Consider the following 27,072-nt stretch of genomic DNA (forward strand, 5'->3'; position numbering starts at 1 on the left):
CCCAGGTACCAAAAAATAAAAAAAGGACTGGAGATGCAGCTCAATGATAGAGTGCCCCTGAATTCTATTCTTTTTTTTAATAGATTTTATTTTATTAAATACAAGACAGCAGAATACATTACAATTCGTGTTACACACATAGAGCACAATTTTTCATATCTCTGTATATAAAATATCTTCACACCAATTCATGTCTTCATACATGTACTTTGGAAAATGATGTCCATCACGCTGCACCATCATTGCAATCCCCTGCCCGCTCTCTTCCTCTCCCACCCCTCTGCCCTATCTAGAGTTCATCTATTCCTCCCATGCTCCCTCTCCCTATCCCACTATGAATCAGCCTTCTTGTATCAGAGAAAACATTCAGCATTGTCTTTTGGGGATTGGATAACTTCACTTAGCATTGTCTTCTCCAACTCCATCCATTTACCTGCAAATGCCATGATTTTATTCTCTCATTGCTGAGTAATATTCCATTGTGTATATATGCCACATTTTTTTAATCCACTCATCTATTGAAGGGCCTCTAGGTTGGTTCCACAGTTTAGCTATTGTGAATTCTGCTGCGATAAACATTGATGTGGCTGTGTCCCCATAGTATGCTGTTTTTAAGTCCTTTGGGTATAGACCGAGGAGAAGGATAGCTGGGTCAAATGGTGGTTCTATTCCCATTTTTCCAAGGAATCTCCGTACTACACCAATTTGCAGTCCCACGAGCAATGTATGAAAGAAATCAAAGAAGACCTTAGAAGATGGAAAGATCTACCTTGCTCTTGGATAGGTAGAATTAATATTATCAAAATGACCATACTAACAAAAGCACTATAAATATTTAATACAATTTAAAAAACCCAATGGCATTCCTCATAGAAACAGAAAAAGCAATCATGAAATTCATCTGGAAAAATAAGAGACACAGAATAGCTAAAGCAATCCTTAGCAAGAAGAGTGAAGCAGGTGGCATCACTATTCCAGACCTTAAACTATACTACAGAGCAATAGTAACAAAAACAGCATGGAATTGGCACCAAAACAGACTGGTAGACCAATGGTACCGAATAGAGGACACAGACACTAACCCACAAAATTACATTATCTTATATAAGACAAAGGTGCCAAGAACATGCATTGGAGAAAAGATAGCCTCTTCAACAAATGGTGCTGGCAAAACTGGAAATCCATATGCAACAAAATGAAATTAAACCCCTATCTCTCACCATGCACAAAACTCAAAGTAGATCAAGGACTTATGAATTAAACCTGAAATCCATTCTTAATACCAAAAACAAAAACAAAAACAAACAAAAAAAAAAACCCCACCGGTTCACAGTGTTTTCTCATTAGTACATTTTGGCTTTGAAATGTGATGACTCTATAAGCTTTCCTGTTAGTGAGTTACGGTGATGAACAAAAGTAGGAAGTAAACTTACTGTGTTCTTGTAGTTTTTTGATAAGTTCTAAATTTTAGAAATCCACTATGTAAATCAGTGTAATTTTGTATGTATAATTTTACCTTATTAAAATGAAAACAAATAAAGCCTCTTTTAAAATAAACAAAATCACCATTACCTCCTACCAAAGCATACCATTTGATAGGAAGTAGGAATAATCATAATTAAGCACAGTGAAAAACACCTGGACTGCAAAGGTTTCCTGAAGGTTTCTTCTGATGAGAAACATCATAGAGAGTCCTAAAATATACCATGAGATCCAAATATCCCTGGCCTCCTGAGATTTTCTCATTTCTGATTTTCTCATTTTCTCATATCCTAAAGGCAAACAGCCAAACAGTTTTTCACTAGTTTTAAGAGAAATACACAATTTTTAAGTGGTAATCAAAACTAGAGATATGTCATTTAAAAGTTCAAAAAATGAAAAGTAAAATTAGCAAAATACATAGCAAAACCAAATGTAATAACATAGTTATAAAATTACTAAGCTTAAAATAGAAAACCAAGTGGATGTTTTTTAAGATGCCTAACTAAAAAAGGCATGTGACTAGTCTTATAATTCTCTTGTTAGACTTGTACTAACTTGCTTCTGAGACTCTGGGCTAATTTTAGTTGAAAATGTCTAGAAGCAAGTTAAATAACCCAGCTGTTGAGTTAACTCCATCTCCTTCATGTCTGTCTTAGCTAAACATTCCGAAGCCAGTTCATACTAGGTATTCTAGATATGTGGCGAGAACTTTGAAATTCCTATAATTGAATTCATACTGGAACTGAGTAGAGGGTACATTAAATGTCATGGAAAAAGTTTTTTTTTGTGTGTGTGTGTAGTATGATTTCAAACTCAGCTGCTGCTGAAAATGGATATAGTTAAATGTAGGAATTTTATTGTATAGATAAGTACTTTAATTGCATTGATTTCAGTATTTTAAACATCAGATATTTCATATGTAAGATGCCTTCAAATATTGTTAAGTCTCCTCATATATTACAACTAAATTTTTCACTAACATTACATGGATTAAGAAATAACATTTTTAAGACTGGAAATATATCCCGTATTTAAAAAAAAAAAAATCTTAACAACTTTGGAGAGTCAATTTTATTTTCCCTGACTACATGAAGTCACCGTTTTCTTAATGATAAAGTCAAATTACATCAACTTAAACTAAAATTGTGTTGTGTGACCAATGAAACTGATTTATATTCAGATTAAATATTAATGTGAAAAATCATATCTATTTTTTAGATAGGTAAACTACTAAAGGTGAATTTTGATTGTAGTTTTTAAATTTTATCATATTAAAATAAGAGAATAGGGGCTGAGGTTGTAGCTCTGCGGTAGAGCGCTTGTCTCGTGCGGGCAAGGCCCTGGGTTCCATCTTCAACAGCAAACTTTCTTTGATATTTTGTTGACCGTCCTTCCTAATATCCTCAAAAGCAATCACAGTGGTTGAAATTTAATTGATATTTGTTGAATACATAGATTTTCACCTCCCTGCTGCCTTCCAAAATTTTGTAAAGATATACTAGAAAAAGGGAGTACCAGTCTACTGACTATCCTTGCCAGTGGTTTTAGAAAGTGGTCTTTGAACCCTTGGGTTGTCCCTAAGGTTGTCTTACGGGACCACAAATTTAAACAACTTTCATAATATCACTAAGGACATTCCTTTTTCATTTCATTCCCCATAAGTATGCAGTGAAGTTGCTGGAGACAACATGATATGTGAGATCCTAGATTGTGTACAGAAGCAGTTATGAGAATTCAGACATAAAAAAATTACAGAAATGTAAAACAATGCCATTCTTCCACATTTTTGTTTTGGAAAGTAGTTATTTTCATAAAAATGTTGTTTTTGGTTAAGTGAAAAAGTTTTTTAAATTGTTCTTTTTAATTGTTGAATAACAAAAGATATAACTCACATTAAAAGAAAAGCTACTTTTTGGGGTGAGGTCTTAAATGATTTTTCAGAGTAAAAATAGTTTGAGTTCAAAAAGTTTGAAAAATGCTGATTTATACCAATAAATTACATTGTAGTTTTTTTAAAAATTTCGTTGCTGAAGCAAAATTTATATGTACAGAAAAATTCAGAAATCTTTAAGTATATGATTTTGTAAGTTTTGGCAAATGTACGTACTCATGTAACATACATCCTAGTCAAGATGTGGAACTTTCCGTCACTTCAGAAAGTTCCCCCGCCTTCAGTCGTCCCTATCCTCCATAGACAGCAACCGATCTGATTTCTGTCACTGTAGATTAGTCTTGTCCAGTTTTGAACTGCATTCCAAGTGGAATCATATAGTATATACTCTTGTTTTCTGGGGTTTCGTTGTTTGTTTATTGTTTTGAGGGGAGGATTTCTGGGGGCGGTTCCTGGCTTTAGTAGCTCAACACTGTATTTTTGAGATTCATCCCTATCTTGCATATCAATGTTCATTCCTTTTTATTGGTGAACAGTGTGCTGATGCTTGAATATGCCACAATTTGCATATCTGTAGTCTTGTTGATGGACAGGACATATAGATTGTTTCCAGTTTGGAATTAGAAATAAAGTTGCTATAATTTTTTTATTTATTTATTTTATGTGGTGCTGGGGATTGAACCCAGGGCCTCATGCATGCCAGGCAAGCACTCTGCCAACTGAGGTATATCCCCATCCCCGCTATAATTGTTTTTATAGATATCTTTTTATGGACATGTTTTCATTCTTGTCATTTTGTAAGAGAATTCTCAGGTGCTAGGGGAAAAGGGTGCTTTTTAATTATCATTCTTTGTAGTTATCTATAACACCAGGAAACATACACCATGACATTATTGCAAAAGTGTGGAACACAACCTGCTCTAATTCAGTTGCTAGCACTTCCCCTCCATCCCCTCACCCTGTTACAATACTGTTCCCCATGTGCCATTTTACCTTCTTGTTACCAATACATGAGGATTTCAGTTGCTTCACATGCTCATGACCTGTGGTGTTTCATGGTGTCTCACTGCGGTTTTAATTTACTTCCTTCAGTGATTTTGAGCACTTGTCTGTGGGTTTATTAACACTGTTGTGTCTTCCTTTGTGAAGTATCTGAGGATTTTGTTCACTTTAAATTGGATTATATGTTTTTATAATATTGATTTGTAGAAATTCTTTATATATTTGGATAGCCATCCTCTTATGATCATGTGTATCATGAGTATTGGTGTAGCTTACCTTTTCATTTCCCTAATAATGAATAGATACCTTTCTTCTTTGTAAAAACACGAGTTTTTAATTTTGATGAAGTCTGCTTTGTAATTTTTCTTTCAAATTAGTGCTTTTAGAGTCCTCACTAAGAAATCATTACCTTCCCCAAATGTTTACTACTCTTATGTTCTTTAGTATAACTGATGGTGTTTTCTTCTGTTCACTTCATCAGTACCTTTGATGAGAATGACAGAAAAATGGAAGGTGTTAAAAGCACATCAGAAATCCTGTGATATGATATTTTAGTTTCTCTAGGTGCATAAATAGGCTTTTGTTATTGACTATAGAAGAACAGTGCACTGTAGGACAGTTTATTCATCCTAGAACCCTAAGTACAGAAAACCAATAGCTGTAAATTTATCTCAGCAACACTTTCCATAGTTCTGACCAGCTACAGATCTGCTGTTCACTGCAGGTTGAACAAAGCTTAGAATCTAATGGGAATAAAGTTAAGTAAATCTGCAACAATAGGATGGTGTGTTTTTAAAAAAAAATGAGTGATAAGTAAGAGTGTTTGCAGAAACTGTTATCCTTTTAGATAGTGAGAATAGGTTGCGGTCTGTATGGTTCCATATACCCTAACCAGGACAAAGAAGGGGTAGAAAGAAGAATGGTAATTTTCAATAAATGTGTTTGATATTTTTCAAATGACTTGGGATGATCTTAGTAGGCTTTACACACATCATTTCCTTTTTTAATCTTTTTTTTTGAAGGATAGATTTGTGAACTGTGTCCCAAATGAACCATATAAAGATTTTTACAGTATTTTGATGCATAAATGACAGTACTTTATTACTGCAATAATTTAATCTATCTTCATTTTAAAATCTAATCTTCAATTTTATGAATATAAATGTATTTATAGTTTATTTCTAATGAATTCATAATATAGAAGACTAGTTTGGGTGTTTCATAAAGATCAGTAGGGCAATAGAAATTAAAAGATACAAGCTGTGTTCACTAAGATTAAATTTAAATTGGGATTTATAGAAAAAAGGATTGGGGGGAAGGGCAGAATAATTCTGATACTTGAGAAATGATGAGTGTCTGACAGTTGCAGATAGATATACACACATAGATAGCACATGATAAATACACATGTACACATACAAATTTTCATTATTATATCAATAAGATTTATTAACAAGTCTGTTTCTCTGTGAAGTTGTTTCCTGAGATGTTTGGTTCATCCTTTTGATCTTGAATCAGAGCTAAGAATTGAGTTTTGTGTTGCTTTTCAAAATATCCAGATGAATATGTTGGTACTTAAAATCACGATTTCTGCAGAATATTTAATAACATTGAACAAATGTTTATTTACATGCAAGTGAAAATGATTTTGAAGAAGTTGGTTTTGAAAATATTTTTTCAAGAAGTAGTTTAGAGACAAAAAATGTTCACTGTGTTCTTTATCTCAGTTTCTCCTTATTCATCTGTCTCATTATTTCATTGTTTTTCTTTCTTTGGCTCCTTTTTAATTTAAGAGACATGATGTAAAACCATTTCTTTTAACACATTTAGTACCTGTCATGCCAAATTCTCAGTACCATGGCGAATACAGAGGAGAAGCTATATTCTCCAACCTGGGGGAGTAGGGATTACTAGTGAATGGCAGATATGTGCAGAAAGAACAGAGGATGAAGACAAGAAAAGAATTGTGAAAATTAAGCAGAGCATGGAACTAGACAGCCTTGTTGTTCTAAGAAAATAAATGTTGATGTTTCTTTTAAAATCCTATTGCTGACAATGTGAGTATGAAATTATTCCTAAAACCTAGGTGCAGAAGAAAGGACTGAATGGAAGAACCATGCTTTAAATTTCCAAGGATATATTTTGTAGGAATAAGTACTCTCAGATCTGAAGACAAGTCAGTTTCAATATAATTTAATAATGCCAATGGAACGATTAAAACACAGTAAAATTAAATGTGGGAAATTATTTTTGTATATTCTCTTTCATCATTTCAATTAAATGAAAAATATTATTTGGACAGAATTGGCCTAACACTTTCACCCATGTCATATGACATTAAAACAAGGAATATATCAGTAAACTATTAAGTAACAGGAAAGAAAGGGACTTCACCAGGTTGGAGTCCTTCCCAAGTTGTTTCATCATGCCTTAAGAACAGTTTTTGTTTAAATAGAATCCTTATTTAATGTCTCCCATGTCCTAACCAGAAGTTCTGAGGGAGTAGCTTATTAGTTTGAAAAATCTCAGGTTGTGTTGATATCGAACCATAAATGAGATCCACTGCCTGCAACACTCATCCTCCTTGTGCAAAACTGCTTCATGTCTGCTTTTGTCTTGGCTTAATAGAAATAACTTTTTACCTTCCTTTCTGTGAAAACCTTTCTATAGTTATGAAGACTATTCCATAAGTAGCTACTTTTCTAGATCACCTTTAAAACCATAATAATTATACAGAAACTAGTAGTAATTTTAAATCCTTTACAGCTCAGACAGAAAGACAAGATGGTTTTTCCTAAAATAGCCACTGTATAACAACATCAGAATTCACTTTATGTTGACAGTTTTTTGCCTGCTAGGCCCTGGACTGAATGTTTCCTATCACTGATCAAGTCCCATATTAAAAAAAAATTATATATATATATATAGATAGATAGATAGATAGAGAGAGAGAGAGAGAGAGAGAGGGAGGTAGATAGATATATATAGATATATAGATAGATATAGATACACATACATAATCCTGCACACAGGAGTATGTATATGTTATTGGAACAAAATTTTCACTAACAACAACTACCATTGCTAGATATATTCTGTTTCACTTTTTAAAAAATGGTGGTTATATTAGCCATTAAATTGAGTTGACAGTTTGCAGTTAATGACACCCAGAGTTTATAAAACACTGCTCTGTATGCATTATCATTATAGCCTTGGAACCCCACCAAGACCTTGTGAAATATTAGCATTGTCACTTTATAAGTGGAAACATTAAACTTGGAGAAGTTGGGTATTTACTTGTTCAAGTTTACACAGTCAGTGTGAAGAATCCCAGTTTTATCACTTCTTTCTTCTGTGGTCATGCACAAGTTATTTTATGGGAGTGCTTAATTTATAGAACTGTTTTAAATATTGAATGAGGTGGTGCCCTTTAAGTGATTAACAGAGGCTTTAAAATGGAGTAAACATTTACTGAACATTAGCCATTAGTATTCAAACACTTCATCCTGGTAGAGCTCATTTAAAGTTAGCTCAGGGATATTTTGATGTCACAGCACTTCTAAAGTACTGCTTAAAAAACAAAAAACAGAAAAACAAAAGACCCATCCAACTCTGAACTTGAGAATCAATGATCAGTGGTATTTTAAAGTGAAATAGGAGTTAAATAAAAATTGTAGACTACTGTTAAGATTCCTGGAGGCACAGGTAAAAAGATTGTTGAAGGGAGAATTCCTCTGTCATGTAAGAAAGGGAACAGAAAGGGCTCAGAGGGCATGGGAATCCTAGAGTCATAAGGGTTCAAAACAGAAATAAGAACAAACCCCTTAAAGAGACCTCTGCTTTGTAGAGTTGCGATCTTGAAATAGATGTGTATAGTTTGTCATTACAGAATTGAAAATTAAAAAACAAAAAACAAACAAAAAAACTGTTGGTGAGAGAAACCTTAACCGAACAGAGCAGGGAGGAAGAGCAAGAAGAAAAGATCAACATTAATCAGAGACATGAGGTGGGAGGGAAAGGGAGAGAAAAGGGAAATTGCATGGAAATGGAAGGAGACCCTCATTGTTATACAAAATTACATTTAAGAGGTTGTGAGGGGAATGGGAAAAAAAAAAACAAGGAGAGAAATGAATTACAGTAGATGGGGTAGAGAGAGAAGATGGGAGGGGAGAGGAGGGGGGATAGTAGAGGATAGGAAAGGTAGCAGAATACAACAGTTACTAATATGGCATTATGTAAAAATGTGGATGTGTAACCGATGTGATTCTGCAATCTGTATTTGAGGTAAAAATGGGAGTTCATAACCCACTTGAATCTAATGTATGAAATATGGTATGTCAAGAGCTTTGTAATGTTTTGAACAACCAATAAAAATAAATAAATAATTTAAAAAAACTGTTGGTGGGAGAAACCTTAACCAATATACACAAAAGTTTTTTTTAAAAAAGTCATTTCTACAAAAGTCTTGTTTTTTTCTTTAACCTGCAAATGTGGATTAGTGATGTAGTTCAGTGTAGAGCACTTGCCTAGCATGTGTGAGGCCATGGGTTTTATCCCCAGCACTTGGGGTGGGGGACAGGAGGCAGGAGAATTAATACCAGCGCTCGCTCGCTCTCTCTCTCTCTCTCTCTCTCTCTCTCTATTAATACCAGCTCTCTCTCTCTCTCTCTCTCTCTCTCTCTCTCTCTCACACACACACACACACACACACACACACACACACACATTCTGACCTGGTATCTTAAAGTGTCACAAATTGACAGGAAAACCAGAGATATAAATAGGCAGCTTATAGCTGTGTAAATTTAAATGTTAATAAACATAGAAAGATGTTCTAACTGAATAGTGGCCAAGGGACAACAAAGTAAAAGCATGACAACAACACTTTCTAACAGGCAGACTGAAAACGTAGACAAAGTACCTATTGACACCAGTTGCTGATGGAGGGGATGTGGGAAGAAGGGTACCCTCAGAGATGATTGGTGAAATAGGAAATTGCTAAAAATTTCTCAGAAAGCAATCTGGCATCTTTGGAAACAGGAGAAAGAGATACTTCAGTCTTACTCCTGCTACTCTATCACATAGAATTGAAAGCATCAGATTTAAATAAGAATATAATGTGTTGAGATGTTTTGCTTATGTTGTTGGTTTTGGCAAAAGAACAATCAGTGAATGCATTTCATGGAGAATGACTATATTTTGATATATATTATTCTTAGGTAATATTATACATTGATTAAAAGAATATTTACCATTTAATCTCAACAGATTCCCATAAGATATAAGTGAGAAAAGCAAGCCATAAAGAATTATGTACAATGAATATTCTGTCCTGGTATCCTAAAGTCAGAAAGTCCTTTTGTACACACATGCATGTTCTGTATGTAACTACTTGGGAACACGGAGAAAATAGAAAAAGAGCTTCTTTATAGCATTGATAATAGAGTGGTAAGCAACAAGAACAAAGGTGATATAGACTACATAAAAAAATTATACCAGGGGGCTGGGGGTAACTCAGTGGAAGAACACTTGCCTAGCATTTGTGAGGCCCTGAGTTTGGTCCTCATCCCTGCAAAACCAAAAATTTTTAAAAACCCCATCATTCATGATATGCTATTTACGTAAGATTACTTGTGTGCACATGTACATGCGCCTAAAGACATAAGGAAGAAAGATGTGTACACTTGTATCTATCAACTTGAAGGGGTATACATGATATATTATTTAGTGAAAAAGCAGTGTGAGCTATAGGGTAATATTTCAATAAAAATATATATACTTGCATGTGCAGAGAGAAAAATGTGGAAAAGAGCCCCATGTTGTTTGTATTGGAGCAGGCAGTAAGACTAGATTTGCTCTTTATTCGTTTGTATTTCGTTTGTTTTATAATAATGTATTATTTAGTAATTTGAAAAATAGCCACATACATTTTTGCTCATTTGATTATGTATGTGCTTGAGAAGAATGCTTTTTTTGTTGTATATGTTTTGGTTTAGATATATAATTTTTTTATTCATTAAAAAAATTCAAGAATGAGATTACCAAACTTTGTGAATTAAGACAGTTAGCTTTCTTTTGGAGTGACTATTTAATGAATGATGAAGTGTTTTTCTCTTGCCCATTAAGACAATATTGAAAGATAGCTGTTACTTTGTTTCACTTATAAAATATAATGATAATAATCTTCCTAGATAGGTGATACTATACATAGAATCATATTAGATTTGGAAAAAGTAGGTGGTGAACAAAATATTTATAATATACAAATTTCTCTTAACAAAATAGGCAGTTGTCTAGCTGCGTAGCCTTGACTTAGGAGATTTGCCCCAGGTTCTGCAGCAAGGCAGCAGCAGGAGTGTGCTGTGGCTCTAGTTTCCATCCCACAGGTTTTGTTTATGTCCTCCATGAAAAAGACTCCCTCAAACACACACACCTAAATATAATGATTATTTCAGTTCAGTACATATATATGTATATGTGTGTGTAAACATGTTTTATTTATATGTGTATGTGTGTAAGACGTTTATTTGGATAGATAGATATCTACATATCTACATACCCAAGGTCCAGAATAACTCATGGTGTGCCTCATGAAAATTAGTGGGCAAACTTGAACAGCAAGGCACATTTGGCACCCAATTTTAGCCCAAGCTTCATTTTGCTTGCCTTTGTTTCATCTACTGTTTTTCTAAGGCCCTCGGTGAGCAAGCAGTGTTGTGGGTACAACCTAGCAATCCATGGAACAGAAAGGCAGTGAGCCTGATGTACAGCAGGTGTAGTGGTCTAGTCTGTGCAGTTTTCATGAATGTGCAGAGCTGTCCAGCGGAGCCTTTCCTATGGTTTCTGCCACGTCTCCTTTAAAGACTCGGGGGAAGGGCTGTGTTCTCCTGACTGTGCCTAACATATTTTGTAATGAGGATTTGAGCCCCAGCATTCTTTAGTTACACTTCATAAATTGATTTGGTTTGATTTGGAGTCTGCCTACAGCAGTGGGTAGAAAGAAATAATGGTGGGACATCAAATGGAGCCCTTTCCATCAGAGTGAGAAAACAACTCCAAGGAGACTTTTCATTTAAAACCAGTTACTGTCTTGTTGTGTGGATAGTCATAATGTCATCTGTATAGTCCAAACTAGAACTAGGCATAGCACTGTCAGTCCCTGGTACAGGGTGCTTTCTCTCTGTGTGAAGGGGAAAAAAGGAAGCATAGAATGTAGGATAATGACCCTCAGATCAACTTCAGCGGGAGAGAATCACTAATCTGTGCGCTCAGCCTGAATGTTCTGACTGCTGCCTCTTCTGTGCTGACTTCTGCCTGAACTAAAACCACCACCCAGTGTCACTGGGAACTTCTCTCCTTTTTCATTTCTTTTTTCTCGTGGAGGGAATGGAATTTTAAAATCTGGAAACATCCTTTTCAATGCCAATCACTTTTTAAAAATGTAATCTTCCTATTTTTTTTTAAGTTACTCTCTTCTCCCTGCTGCTTTAAATAACACTGCAGAAGATGTTACATTTTCTTGATGCTCAGGCTGTAAACTGTTTCAATCTAACTTAGGCGCTCATACTTGAAAAGTTTTTTTTTTCTTCCCCCACAATCTTCAAAGAGTACATTCCTTTTGTTTTCAGAAGTAATTAGAGAACCAGTTTGTCCAATAGAGTAGCCATTTGTGGCTTTTGAGCACTTGAAATGTGACTACTATGAATGAGAAACTGAACCTTTGCCATATCACATTTTAATTGATATAAGTTCAATTGTATAATGAAGCAGTATATAATAGTCCATTAAATACAACTATGTTCTGTTGAGAATAGATTTCTCTTTAAATGTTGAAAATACTAGCTAAATTGAGGTACACTCCAAATGTAAAATATACAGTGAATTTTGTAGACAGTATGGAAAAATAAAATATTTCACTAATACTTTTTATGTTGATTACATGTTGAAATGCTAATATTTATATTGGGATAAATAAAACATTAGTTTATTGTATTCCTTTTTACTTGGTTAATGTGGCTACCACCTTCGTGTTTCTCTGGCAGGCTTTTCAACTCTGGCACAGTTGATATTGGACCTGGATGAACTTTGTTGTGGGGCTCTCTTGTCCAGCAGCACAGTCTCCCCCTGCAAAAGGGCCCTTTCAGGCCCAGCCTCCAGTCTCTGCCTGAAACTCTGCTAGAGGTGAAATCTCTGGGCTCCCATTGTTGGAGTTAATTGCAAGACAGGTCTTTACGTCAGCTATACTAACATGAACTTTCACCAGTAGTCCTAGGTTGCTCGTAAACCAAATTCTTTTGAAAGAGGTAACATCTGCCAACTGGCTTCATAAAGTCCAAAGCTTATTCAACAAATACTTAAATTCCTATTCTGAGTTAGGTGTTGTCCACGGCAGGCTGGGCCGCACAAGGCTACATGATGTGTAAAGGATGTTTGAGTTCTTGGGAGTTTACATACCTTTTGGGGCCACGGAGTCAACAGATAAGCAAGAAACCTATGTCACATGTTGATCAGTGCTGTGGAGGATGAAGCAGAGTTGCATAGTACTCTGGTGGAGGGTTTACAGAAATGGTACTGTTCCTGCCATCTCAGGCCTGTCCTCTGATAACCCCAGAACCTCTTTTGTACCTATATTCCCCAGACCTCCAGTTTCTTTGGGTTCATTTGCCATTTCTTACAAGAGATGTTTTCCAGACACCTTTGCTTAGCCTCTGATAAGTTCTCCTGAGTGGAGGGAATTAAGATTCCTTTTAGATATGGCACCTGGATCTGGATTCCAGTTTGAATTGCCCTTGGAGATATGTTGGGTATTCTGTGCTTTGACAGTCTGCCATTGTACCTGTCCTGGTAGCCCCATGAGGCTATTGACCTAGATTGTGGTAATACCAGGAAGTCTGAACCACAGCTTGTGTATGGTATGCCTGTTCCCAGGCCATTGTTTTCTTGCTGCATCTGACCTGTTTATTGCACACCGTGTGTGGATGTGAGTGAGGGTTTGCACTTGGCTCTGCATGTACTACAGAGAAAATATCATGGATTTTATAATGACCACTTACCCTTTGAAATCCCTTTTCTTTACTCTTCTGTTTGTGCTAGAAGTATACAATGTTTCAGATTGTCTGACTTATAAATGAATAATTTTAATTTTTATAAAATACCACAAAAAGTTATGTGCATAAAAATTAGTATAGAGGATGTTTCCAGGTAGGACTCTTGGTGTGGTGATTTCTGAACTGAGAAATGGCATTTCTTGAAATGCCTCCAGAATATTGTTGTTTTTCTTGCTTTTCTGCTGTCCTTGTCTTTAATCAGAGCAGTAGGACACATTTAATGTAAACATTCATAGGGGGAATTATAGCCCTCATTCAGTCTTCACAATGCTTATTTTGGGTTCACAACTTCCTAGATATTTTACATTTCTAATTTTTTTCATAGTCAGGAGATAGAAAATTTAGCTTACATATATCTCCAGAATAGTGTTTTACATGCACATGGTGGATAATGGCAGAGATCTGTATTGCTGATAACCTTGTTCATATCACAGAGATCAGTAGTCTTGGAAAATGGGGACTGTGATTTAAATACCATCTGTGGCCATTTATCCAGCAGATTGGTTAGATGACAGATCTGCCAAATGAGCAGCGTTTGTTCCTGACAAACCAAAAGAATTTTACATTAGAGAGTTTTAAATAATATTATGTATTTTAAAATTTCAAATTTTATTAACTTTTATAGTCAAATTAATGTTTAACGTAGAGGTTCTTTTAGAAGGTACATATCTTTGTTTAATATTGTCTTTAATATTTCACATACATATTTTCGAGGCCACAGGAAAACTGTCATCCCTTGCCATAACTAGGAAAAGAATGAATTATTCAGTGTTTAAAAAAGTTGGTGTGAGCATCTCTTGCCCTCCTGACCTGTGATGCTGCTCTGCTTATCTGTGGAAACAGACTCAGCACCCTGCCCACCACCAGGCCTGCCGTGCCTGGACTGTGATGTGCTGTTTAACAAAGCCACAGAACTTCTGCTGCTGATAGCCACCATCCCTCTGGCTACTTCCAAACCTCTGCAGCAGCTTCAAGGGTGCCTCTTTCTGTCAAGGTTTATTTAGTAAAGGATTTTCCAATATGTCCAGAGTTGCTCAATTTTGTTCAGTGTCATTGTCCTGGAAGTGCTATATATGATATGGGACCTAAATTTTACTTTAACATTTTACTTACATATTTTCGAAGGCATTTTCCCATTTTATTTCATAAAAATCTTTAGGTTCTGTGATGGTATTTTATTTACACTGTTTGGAAGCTAGAGTACAATTATTTGTTAAATATCCGAGTATGGCAGGTGTGCTCTTGAATCATAACAACTGTGTTAGATGTGCCAATGCATAAAGGATAGTATCCCTCTGAGGTGATTCAGACTGCTGGATCCCAAGGATTGAGAAAGACTGAACAGAATCTGGGTCCATGCTACGATGAAGACAGAGGGCCTGCTGATTTGCTGCAGAACTTTTCAGGGGCCAGAATAGCAGTGAACAGGCAGAACCCTAGATTGACTGTTTTGCCCTGTGTGTGACAATGCACATTTTATAAGTGTCTTTTCATATGTGCCTCCATCCCATATTAATGACAACAGGTTTTCCTTTCCAACGTCAATGGCATTAAAATGAACTCTTTGTTTTTCTTTTCTTTTTTCAGAACAAGTTTGCCCTCTCCCATGTTTTCCAGAAACGACTTCAGTATCTGGAGCATCCTCAGAAAATGTATTGGAATGGTAAATTAGCTGTCTGTTCCATCATATGGCATTAAGCAGATAGAGGTGTGATTGCATATCCTTTGGAAGGGACTCTTAAACAGCTTGCATGAAAATAACGCACAGCAATGTTTATAGAAACCTGTGAGAGTCAAAAATCTCAGAAGGTCTTAAGATCAGTTTTCCTGACGGAATTTGAACTACTCTTTATGCCAGTTAATATGGCTTTAATGTGACATTTCTTTACAAGAAAATAAGAAAAAAGCTCTTTTTTTCCTATCATCACAACACATTTTTATGTTCACATAAACTTATTCAGAAATTTGTTCAAAGAACAGATCTTCCACCACATTGTAGTGTATGATTTCACTTATACTTCTGTGCACAAAGTAAGTTTTTGTACTTTGGATTTGTAAGTGTGGCATGAATATGTCTCTTGCTTCATTATCTGTGCAGGTGGGTTTGATCTTGGGGGAACATGGGGAAATGGCAACTTTTCCCATTATATTACTCCCTGGATTCTCTTTAAGGTAGTGGTCAACACTTCTTAGGCTAGAATTCTGAGTAAAATTCTCTTATTTCTTCTTAGTGTAACTACCCAGAAAGATGAGAATTTTAAAATGTGGGTCCTGAGATGCCAGGGAATCTTCTATACATTACCTTGTTAAACGTTGGAATTTACTCCCAGAACTTTCCCTGCACAGAGAAGTAGAGTCAACTTCTGAACCTTCTGATTCTTGAAATCTTTTAAGTGCTGATATGCCCCTTCAGCGTTTTTCAGTGGCCTCTGTTCTCTGAGTAGGGTGATGCCATCTGAGACTTCCAAAGGTTGTTTCCAAGGAGCTCTAATTCCAGATATATTCCTTTTAAACAAATGTTTTCCAACTCCTGAATGGAAAATAATTTAAACTTTGTACACCTATAATGAAGGCTTTGATCCCAGGTGAACCATTTCCTTGAGACGATGGGTCAGTTGGGTACCTTCCTAGGTGATGCTGCCTCCTGTGTGAAACCAGAATATAATTTGAACTTAAAGGTGCATTGAGAAATGGATGATTTCTCAACTATCGGCACTTAACTACAGCTGAGAGAAGACTTGGGCTCTAAAAGTACTTTTTCAGTAGGACAAAGCAAATACACATAGATAAATACGTAGGTAAATTATACATGTTAGTCACTTTGGGACTGAAAATTTCAAGACAAAAAATATATATTGTTGTCAATATTTTTCAAACCCTTAATAAATGTATTTACTTTTACAAAGCAGCATGCAATTATGTATATATGTATGTGCCTAAAATTAAAATCATTTTCACAAATGAATACTCATCCTTTCCTCAAATAATATTTTCTACTCGATTTAAATAGCATTAAATTGAGAAACAATTGTTCTTACTACCTATAGATTTGTACCACATCTAAGGCCATTTGGTCAAAGGAGTGTCTAGAAATGTCAAATGTGGCTTAGTCTTTTTGCCCATGGTGAAAAATACAGTTTTCTGTGTTTCTCAATATGTCTAATATATGTCCTTTTCAAGCATTCTAAATTGGGACTAGCCATTTTTTTAAGAACTTTCCAGTTATGTTAGAACATACCTGTCATTCTTTGAAAGATACTTTTTGTTTTTAGGTACAGAACTATTTGTGCAAGGAAGTGTTGGTGGCAGAGTGGTGAGCATAGCTGTCTTCAGAACTACCTGTGCAAATAAACACTTGTTCTGAATCATAAATAAAATAAAGCAAATAAGAACACAACAGTTTGAGTTGAAAAGGTTTCACAGGATATTTTGAAACCTCTACCTATAGAACTTACTAAAAGCATGGGGAGAAAGCTTCCGGAGAAATAGTATCTTTGGAAACAGCTCTCTGCTGAGGTTTATAAGAGACCAACATTCTAGAGGATTATTAATGTTGACTGAAAGGAAATACCCCAGCACTTGGAGGTGGTGTTCTTTGGGCATTGTCCTTCATAGGATCCTCTCTCCTAGGCAACAGAAAGAATCAGAAGGTCTAAGGGCTGGGCCGCAGTAGAGATTTTTTAAGAGATATCTTGAATAGAAATACAAATGTTATCACAACAGCAAAATTTTAAAAAGTTAACTTTTGGTATCAAATTCTTCTGATATCTTCCTGTTTCCACCCCCAAAGAAAATAGGTCATAATTTTGAAAATAGTAGTATCCATAGGTTATAATACACTTAAAATGAAGACTTTTAAAAAAATCCTCTTTGAATCACTCCCCTTATATCGGAGAAAACATTAATACAAAAAATTGTGCTGTGAATGGATAATTATGAATGTAATGCACTCCACTGTTGTCATCTATGTAAGAAATAAATAAAAAAGAAAGAAAAAATCCTCGATTTCATATTCATGATTCCATTACAGTTAATAATCCAAATACTTCATTTCAGGTCATTTTGTGGGGTCAGTCTCTGTTACAGAAGTCATACATACATACCCTTCAGCAGTAATCTCTATTTCCTTAGCTTATCGACCCAGTTATTTAATTTAGCAAGAGATCAGGAAATGTTATTTTGAACCTTCTCTGCTTATGCCATCACTGTCAGCAGCACAGTCAGAGCATCCCTCACCAGCAGCCCCACTATGCAGCATTGAATTGGGGTTTCATCCCAGTTTCTAAAACAGTACCCTGTTTATGGTATGATGATATAGTTTGATGTTGTAGTGTCATTTAAAATACATGACTTTTAAAACTCACAATAGGTGTTTCTCTGCCAGGTATGGTGTAGGTCTAATTTTGTCTCAGGAAGGGGAGGAGGTCATTGTTTCTTCTTCAGGCATTTGTCCACCAGAGCCCATGGCATTCTCCAGCAAGGCTCACCATCTCTCCTTCCACTTCCGCATACTTGCACATTTTGCTTTACTTGTTTCCAAAAAGCACTTAGAGACTCAGGTTTCCCAAACTGATGGCATACTTCTTTTCTTCTTCTAATATGTTTTGGATGGGATTATGTTACCAACCTGTTGGATTATACTCCAGGAAATAAATACTTTACATAACTGGAATTCAACCCTAAATCTCCTTGTGGTTAAAGCGTCTAAACAAATTCCCAACATCATACTAATACTGATGTTGGCTGATTGTTATAAGCCTTTGTTCTTTATTTTCTTACTTCCATTGTCCTTTTTCTGAAAGACTTCTTAATCCCAAAGCCCAGTTATAGTGTTTCACTTATTTTTTTTCTTCTCTCCATCCTTTGCTCTAGTGCTTTCTCTGCAGGGTTGATCTAGAGATTAGGTTATGTGGAAACCAGTACCAGAATCTAGGTGCAAAATTTGAGTAGGCGCTCACACCCAGGGATTTGCCAGTACCAGCCTTGTGTTTGTTAATAGAAGCTTAGTGCCTAATTATTTTAAGAGAAGAGAAGAGGTCAGCTATATACTGAATACTGACTTTTTACAATAAAAGTGTTGTAACACTCTTTTGAAGTATCCAGTGGACTCCAGATAACAACAGAGATTTGATTGCTACCATAGTTCTATTGAGGAAACACTTGAGCAAGCTGTTTTTTAATAGGTGGAAAGTTATTGTTCTGTTTTCCCCTGTAACTCATATTTCCATTCCTTATTTCCCATAGAATATTATCCTAATTTCATTTTTATATTTCTGAAGGGTTTTTTATTGACTACTATCACAAAAATAAGTATAAAAGTTAAGATTCATAAATCTGTATCTTTGACCATAAGACTTTTTAGTACTAAAAGATTCTTTGCATCATTGTTCTTATAAATTTTATAATATGAGTGATCAAGACTGCAAACACAAATTCATGAAAATATTAACTAACATAAAGGGTAAAATGCTGGGGCTGGGGTTTTAACTCAGTGGTAGAGCACTGGCCTCACATGCATGAGGCACTGGGTTTGTTCCTCAGCACCACATAAAAATAAATTATACATCGTGTCCATCTACAACTAAAAAATATTTTTAAAAAAGGTAAAATGCTATTTATGTATTAGTAAAAAGTTGGGTTTTTTTCTGTTATGTTTAGATATGAGATGCCCTATACTTCCTGCTAGAATGAAACAGGGTTTTCAGTAATAATTATGTTCTTGCTTTCTTAATCGATGTAAGAATTGAAAAACCTTGCTCACATTAATAGACAGATGGGAGTAGGAGTTCTGTGTTTTTTTTTTTTAATATTTAGCAGTGTCACTCAGTTCTTTGACCCCTTCCCATCTGTATGCTCAAAATCAGATTGTTGTAAAAAATAATTTTTTATGATTCTTAAGCTAACAACTCAATTAGACTTCATTGTGTTAAGAAATTTTTTTGGAAAACCCTAACATGGAGAAGGTTTTGTTCCCTTCCATTACATTTGGGGACTTCATGGGACATGTACCAGAGAAGCTCTACCAGGGTTCTCAGATCTTGACTGTTGCTATTTCCTTTCAGTTATTCATACCTTGCAGTATTAAGAAGGGTTTGAGAAAATTGAAATATATATATTTTTTGCTGAGTACACCTTTGCCAATATAATATTTTTTGATGAAATGCTTTTATCACACCACGAACTGTACAATATTCCCTTTAAAGCTGTGAATCTAGCTTATCCACTTGATGCAGAATGTCCGCCATATAACCACAGGCCCAGGCTTCATACCCAGAAGTGCCATCAGCTGAGAGTGCCTGTCAGACAGGTGTGATGCTATTTTTAGATTTAAATAAACATATTAGTGTATGTCACTATGACAACTGCCCCATTCTTGAATTCTGACTCTAGATAGATATAGCACAAGATAAGATTGAAGCTTGGGCCAAGTCTGGTGTGTTATAAATACTGACTTGAGAAACAGGATGGAAGAAGCAAGGTAGTTGAAATTTGGCATCATCACCACACTACTCTATCGTCATCTAAAATTAGAATATCCTAAAGCAGGGCACACTGGCCATAAAAAACCTGTTTATAATGTTCTTTCCCTTAATTGAAATGAGGAGACTGTGGCTCTCCAATGTAATCAAAGTGCCTTGTGTAAAAGATGCTCCACTCACATAGTACTATGCTTCTATACCTCTCTTCATTTGGTGCTTTGGAGGCTTTTGCACTTCATAGAAAAATTACTTTTCTATAATTCAGTATGATAGCAGGTGTGTCTTTTCCTTTTTTTAAGTAACAGTGGACCACAAGGCTCAGCATGGAACATGGGTGCAGGCGAAGTCCTAAACCAGCCAGCATTTAGGAAAGTGTGCATGTCGGATTGAGTGTCTGGAAGTGGATTTCCATAAAACCACAAATGCCACAGGAAGACTGATCCAGCTTCTACCAGGGCTTCCCTTGTCCTTCCACATTCCTGTCTAGCAGATGTCCAGCCTTAGGTTCAGTGCCTCCAGCGGGAGGATTCACACCACCTCCTAGCTCTGACATGCAGCTGATAGACAGGAAGGATAGGGAAGGAATAGCTTTATGTTTGTTACCTTTTGCCTCGTGCTTGCATGTGTATGTGTGTGTGTGTGTGTGTGTGTGTGTGTGTGTGTGTGTTCATTCATGCACAAGCCTTTCTTCCCTGTTTTTCTACTGATTGCATCAAGGTATGAATTACACATGCCCCTTTCCTGTCCTATAGTGTCTTTGTTTCTGTGGCATGTCTTCTACTCACCTCTCATGTCCCTACTGGACTATTCTGGAAGAGCTGAGAAGAGAAGTACTGGTGTGAACAGCAGCAGAAGACATTAGCGCATCAGGCTTTATTCAAACTGCATACCTGGAGTGCCTTGCAATGTCTTAGTGTGATTGTTTGGGGTATAATCAGTATTCAGATGCCAGGAACCTCTCACCCAATCATCAACTACTGGATGCTAGACATCTTTGCTATTCAACAGCCCCCCTCCCCACCCTGCATGGGAAAGAGACAGTTGACCCTCCAAGGCCCTTAAATGTAAGGAGAGTGAATTTTTACTGTCTCTGCAGCTATGGGAGGCAGTGTTGTGAAGGAAAGAGCCAGTACCACCTTCATCTCAAAGAAGGCACAGTGCCTTCCAAGGAACAGCCAAGACTGCTGCCAGTACCTGACTATGAGTGAGTGAGGAGTCCACGAGTGCTTGGGTCTCAGCCCTGGGTGAGCACCCTGCCCACCAGCTACTGCCTGGGCCACAGAGCAGACAGACTCACCCTAACACCTGAATTCACTTTGTCTTCAAAGCATAGGTCTTACGTATTTGCACATTTGAAGGTTAAAATGGTAGACTTTACATGTAGGAAATATCTTCCATTTCAGTTGAACTCAAATTTGGCCTTGTTTTCAGGTCATTTTTATAGTGCTGAAGCAGCCTTCCCTCTCTGTTTTTCTTCAGTTTGTCAGCTGATGAGCAGTTGCAATTAGGAGTTTCTTCAGTTTCATCATTGGTTGCTATTAATTTGCATGGATAAATTTAAACTTTGCTTTTAGCTGGGTCACAAGGTAGAATTGCTTGGCATAAATATTTAATTTTTCCAGCTGACTGAAGCTCTCAGTGATAAAAGTATTCTAGCTAATGTTTCTTCCTGAAGCTTGACCTTCATAATAAGTATGTTCTTTCTTTACCTATTACTGGAATATACACACATGCCAATTAGTTGTATGAAATATCTAGGGAATGCAACCGTATTTCATTGGCATCAACATAGCAGTTGTGTTTCTATGAATTTGAAGTGGTCTAAGAGGGAAGGGAAATGTACTTTTATTTGGAGGGGGACGGTACTGAGGATTGAACCCAGGGATTGCTTTGTGACTGAGCTACATCCACAACTCTTTTTATTTTACTTGGGATCCTCCTGCCTCAGCCTCCTGAGACACTGGGATGACAGGTGTGTGCCACCACCTCCAGCCGTCAAATGTACTTTTTGTCACAAAATTTTTCATTATCTACTTATAGATCTTTAAATTTTGTCAATTAAAATAATTATAAGATTGTTCACAAATATTTACAGATTATGGAATCAGTACAGTGGCAAGTCAGTTGTAGTGCTTTAAGATAGCATGTTAGACTAAGAGGTTGTGGTTGTTTTTATGATGAGCTGGATTTTTATGTCTATTTTCTCCAGCCTCCTTTCCCTCTGTTATTTCGCTCAGTTTTTGCATTTGTTTCATTAAATGCTTATATTCTGGTTTACTAAAATAAATCAAAATGGTATTTAAATCATTCTGTGTTAAAATTTTTATTCAAAGAATTTTTAGAATTTTTGAAGCTTTTGTTTTATTTAATTATTTTATTTTATTGGTACTTGAAATTGAACCCAGACGTGCTTTGCCACTGAGCTGCATCCCCAGTTCTTTGTATTTTTTGAGATAGCATCTCCTGAATTTGCTGAGGCTGGCTTTGAACTTGTGATCCTCCTGTCACAGCCTCCTAAATAGCTGGGATCATACACATGTATCACCATGTCTGACTTTTAGGAGCTTTTAGATGACTAAAGAACAAATCTACCCATTGAACATTGAATTGATGACGAACCCTTGTTCCTTATGCCTTGGTCTCCAGAGTTCACACCATATTCTTTTTCTTTTCTTTCTTTTTTTAAATATTTATTTTTTAGTTTTAAGTGGACACACTATTTTATTTTTATGTGGTGCTGAGGATTGAACTCAGTGCTTCACACGTGCCAGGTGAGTGCTCTACCACTGAGCCCCAGCCCCAGCCCTTATTTTGTTTTTCCTCATTATGCTAAAGATAGAACCCAGGGCTGTGTACATGCTAGAGTAAGTGCTCTGTATTTATCTCCACCCCCAGCAACACACTGGATTTTTGACCATTTACTTGTAACTCATGTAAGGCCTGGCCAACTAGTGTTGAGCAGCCAATGGCTACTAGACCTTTCTCATTCCGTTCCATGTTTTTTGTTTTCCTGTGAAGATACAGGTGAAGAAATGGCAGCAAATGCAGCATTGCTTCTGAATTGAAAGATGAAGTCCCTAGGTCAGGATTCCTGAGAAAAGCAAGCAAACCTCTCTGCTGGAAGCAATTCCTGTCCTATCTGATCCACCATAACCAGGAAAGGGCTTTAGTACCAAAACCACCCTAGCACATCTCTTATTTCCTTAGTGAGTATTTTCTAGTACTTATAGTGTTTCTCAGAAGAAAAAAAAGAAGTCTTACAGGTAAAATTACTATTTATTCCTTCAGTAAATAAATCCTTTAAATTCTTTCAAGATATATATCTTGTTCTCAACAAAGTGAAATGTAGAACACAGGAAGAGGTGAGCTGGAAATGACATGGTTGCTATCGTATTCTGGTCAAGGGACAGCTGCCACCAGGATCCAGTCACCCACCCCTGCTGTGTTGGAGGATAGATCCCTCCTGGCTGACATGTAGAACATTCACCCTTGACCTCATCTTCTCCACTTTTAGGCTCAGAATCCATAATCATGCTGCTGTCCTAAGTAGCTTCCCTATAGCTCTGTTAGCTCAGGGATGGGGCGAAGCATCCCAGCCTTTGACACCTCCCTGCTCCATGTAATCCTAAGGTTGTGGGGATTGTGTATGATAGCTAATGAAAATAGCATTTATTGCATATTTAACATATGCCTGCCACTCTTCTAGGTGTTTTATATGAGTTTATGTAATCTTTATATGCCCCAGGAGGTGTGTAATAAATTTATCCCCAGTTTGGGGAAAGGCTGGGGTCTTGCTCTAGGCCACTAGCAAGTAGGTAACAGAACTTGGATTTGAATGTGGGGAGTTTGATATCAGAGCCCATTTTTCCCCCATTGTTTTTCAATTATAATAAAATATATGTAACATAAAACTTACCATCTTAACTGTTTGTAATTGCACTTAATGCCACTTTAAATTATTGTGTGACCATCACTGTCAGCCACCCACAGAACTAAAAGCAACAAAACTAAACCAAAACTGTGCCCATTAACACCAACACCCTGTTCCCCTTCCCAGCTCCTGACAGTCACCATTCTACTTTCTGATCAGAGCCCATTCTATCAACCACAGTGCTTTTCTATATCTGAACTTTAGGAGCAGGCTAACCTGAGTGTGTTTTGCTGTTCCCTTTTTCACATCACACCACTTACTCCCTAGATCTTCTCTTGTTGGTGCTACGCATATGTTGTAGGGTGGACCAGCTTCTGGGGATTGAGGTTGTTAGCTTCTCAATCCTTTTCCTTTTGGATTCTGAAATGGTTAGGTTTTACAATAACATCTCTTGCTTTACCCTTGATTAGAAATGCAGTCCGTGTTAATTTTAGAAGATTTAAAAAATACAGAATAATATAGATTCCCTATACTACCAAACCCTAAGAAAACCATTATTAATGTCTTAGTGCTGCAGTCTTCTGGTATATGTTTCTATATCTATAAACATGTATTTATCAAAATTAGAATATGTTGCTTTTTGAACATATTCTATATAGCCGATGTTTTTCAGGTTTGAAAGTTTGTTTAGAATGAAAATTTAAATCATAACAAATTTTAAAGTGTAAATAATTTACAAAAACCTAAGTCTAAAATGCTTTTATATTTGAGTTGTACACTCTTATCATATGTGACAGTGATTGTATGATATTTTCTATAGTAGAATTAGATATTTCCTCAAGTAGTATTGATCAAAAAATTTTTGTATTTGTTCTGGGGATTGAACCCAGAGGTGATAAACCACTGAGCCACATCTGTAGTCTTTATTTTTTATTTTGAGACAGGGTCTTGCTAAGTTACTGAGGCTGATATTGAACTTGTAATCCTCCTGTCTCAGCCTCCTGAGTTGCTGGGATTGCAGGTGTGTGCCACCATATGTGGCTAAAATCCATAGTTTAAGATTCACTCTTGATATGGTATATGTTCATATAATGATTTGTGTCCAACATTGTAATATCATATAGTATTTTCACTATCTTAAAATCCTCTGTGCTTCACCTGTTTATTCCTCCAGCCCTATAACAGTAACCACTGATTTTTTTTTCACTGTTTTCAGTTTTGCCTTTTCCAGAATGTCATATAGCTGGAACCATGGAGTGTATAGCCTTTAAGTTTCTTCAAGGTCTTTTCATGACTTGATAGTTCATTTCATGTTAGTGCTAAATAGCATCCCCAAATAACCTACTTCTTTAACTTAGAATTTCACCATGTTAAAATTGTTCATCAGGGCTGGGGTTGTGGCTCAGCAATAGAACACTCACCTAGTATATGCGAGGTGCTGGATTTGATTATCAGCATCACATAAAAAAAAAAAATAAAGACATTGTGTCCAACTACAACTTAAAAAAAAATAAAAAGAAATTTGTACATCAGGGCTGGGATTATGGCTCAGTGGTAGAGCACTTGCCTCGTGTGTGTGAGGCACTGGGTTCAATTCTCAGCATCGCATATAAATAAATGATAAAAATAAAAGTTCATCAACAACTAAGAAAATATTTTGTAAGAATTTGTGCATCGGTAAACAGACTGTTTTTGTCTTCAGGGAGCTTGTAGTCCAAAGAAAGCACCAGGGGAGGCACCAAGGTGTGTGGTAACTGCCTGAAAGAAATAGGTATGGTGAGCATTGGGTATATAAATGTGCATCTGGGCCAGGTGCACCAACAGCGTGTACTCTCTCCTTAAGGTGATAAGGATTGGCAAGACATAAGATACCACCCCTTTCTTCTGGAATTGTATTACTTTACAGTTAGCTAGATAAGCTGGATAGTACCCATGACATATCAGTAGGTAATACAGTCTAACATATGATCAAATGCTAGGTTGTGAGCAATAGATTCTGCTACTCCAGGAAGTGGAAGGACTAGGAAATCAATGAGTACTTGAAGAAGAAAGATTTGAACTGGGCCTGGAAATCTGGCTGGGTTATAGAGGAATTAAGGGAAGCGAGAAGGGCATTCCAGACCAGGAATGAATATGGTGGGGTTTATAATCCAGTGCCTGGCAAATAGTAGGTGTTCAATTAAATATTTGTTTAATAACAACATGATTGAACAGACTGGAAGTAGTATATCTCTTTTAATGTCTTTATCTTTGATATCAAAGGAAGTTCTGACTTGGGCTAAAGATGTAACACAGTTTTAGAGCACTTGCCTAGGATTCATGAGTCTTTGAGGTCAATCCCCCCAGTATTTTATGCACATATACACAGTAGTAGTATAAATTGGCAAAGCTAATATGGAACACATTTAGCTTGATAGTATCTAAAAAATCTAAGTGAGCATGTCTTTGACCTAGAAATTCCACTAAAGAGAAATCTGCTTTAAAGCCATATCTACCTATAATTTTTTTAATATTGATTTTTTAGTTGTAGGTGGACACAATACCTTTATTTTATTTGTTTTTATGTGGTGCTGAGGATTGAACCCAGGGCCTCACTCATGCTAGGCGAACACTCTACCACTGAGCCACAACCCAAGCCCCTATGTTTTGAAAAATATATAGACTGTTTTAAATTTAACAATCACAGCATTTACTAGTGTGCCCAGTAGTGGTCTAAGTGCTTTGCAAACACTAGTCTTTATTTATTTATTTATTTATTATTTATTTTTAGTTTTTCGGCGGACACAACATCTTTGTTTGTATGTGGTGCTGAGGATCAAACCTGGGCTGCACGCATGCCAGGCGAGCACGCTACCGCTTGAGCCACATCCCCAGCCCCCAAACACTAGTCTTATAGTGATGCTTTCTGGAAGATGCTATTATATTAGTACCATGTTATTGATGAAGAAACTGGCACAGGGATGATCCTGCCCCAAATCACACCATTAATAAATGACGGCAGCAGTAGAACTAGTTTGGTTTGTGGTCTTAATATTGCACCATCCAGCAGTTAATCAAGAACTTGGTAGACTCATTGTGCATGCCTTCCATGTGAATAAGACTCCCCTCCAAACAGAGCTGATGCTATGTTTTAATAAACAAAGCTCTCTCTCTTCCCTCCTCCTCTGCCCCCTCATAGATGTATATGTAAATGCATGTAAATACATGGGCATTGGAAACTATTGCTGTTGTCGTATCTCT

General features: G+C 36.4%; 1 protein-coding gene across 4 annotated transcripts in view; it reads left to right on the plus strand.

Moving 5' to 3' along the window:
* The window catches only part of Osbpl1a (oxysterol binding protein like 1A), a 206,631-nt gene that overhangs the window by 157,577 nt on the left and 21,982 nt on the right, over positions 1–27,072 (plus strand). For all 4 annotated transcript variants that reach the window (XM_076837292.2, XM_076837290.2, XM_076837293.2 and 1 more), the window contains one exon: positions 15,070–15,145. In XM_076837292.2, the coding sequence (XP_076693407.1) occupies positions 15,070–15,145 (76 nt within the window). The remainder of the gene's footprint in view (positions 1–15,069; positions 15,146–27,072) is intronic.

Source organism: Callospermophilus lateralis, chromosome 17, assembly GCF_048772815.1.
Source record: "Callospermophilus lateralis isolate mCalLat2 chromosome 17, mCalLat2.hap1, whole genome shotgun sequence".
NCBI classification, from domain to species: domain Eukaryota; kingdom Metazoa; phylum Chordata; class Mammalia; order Rodentia; family Sciuridae; genus Callospermophilus; species Callospermophilus lateralis.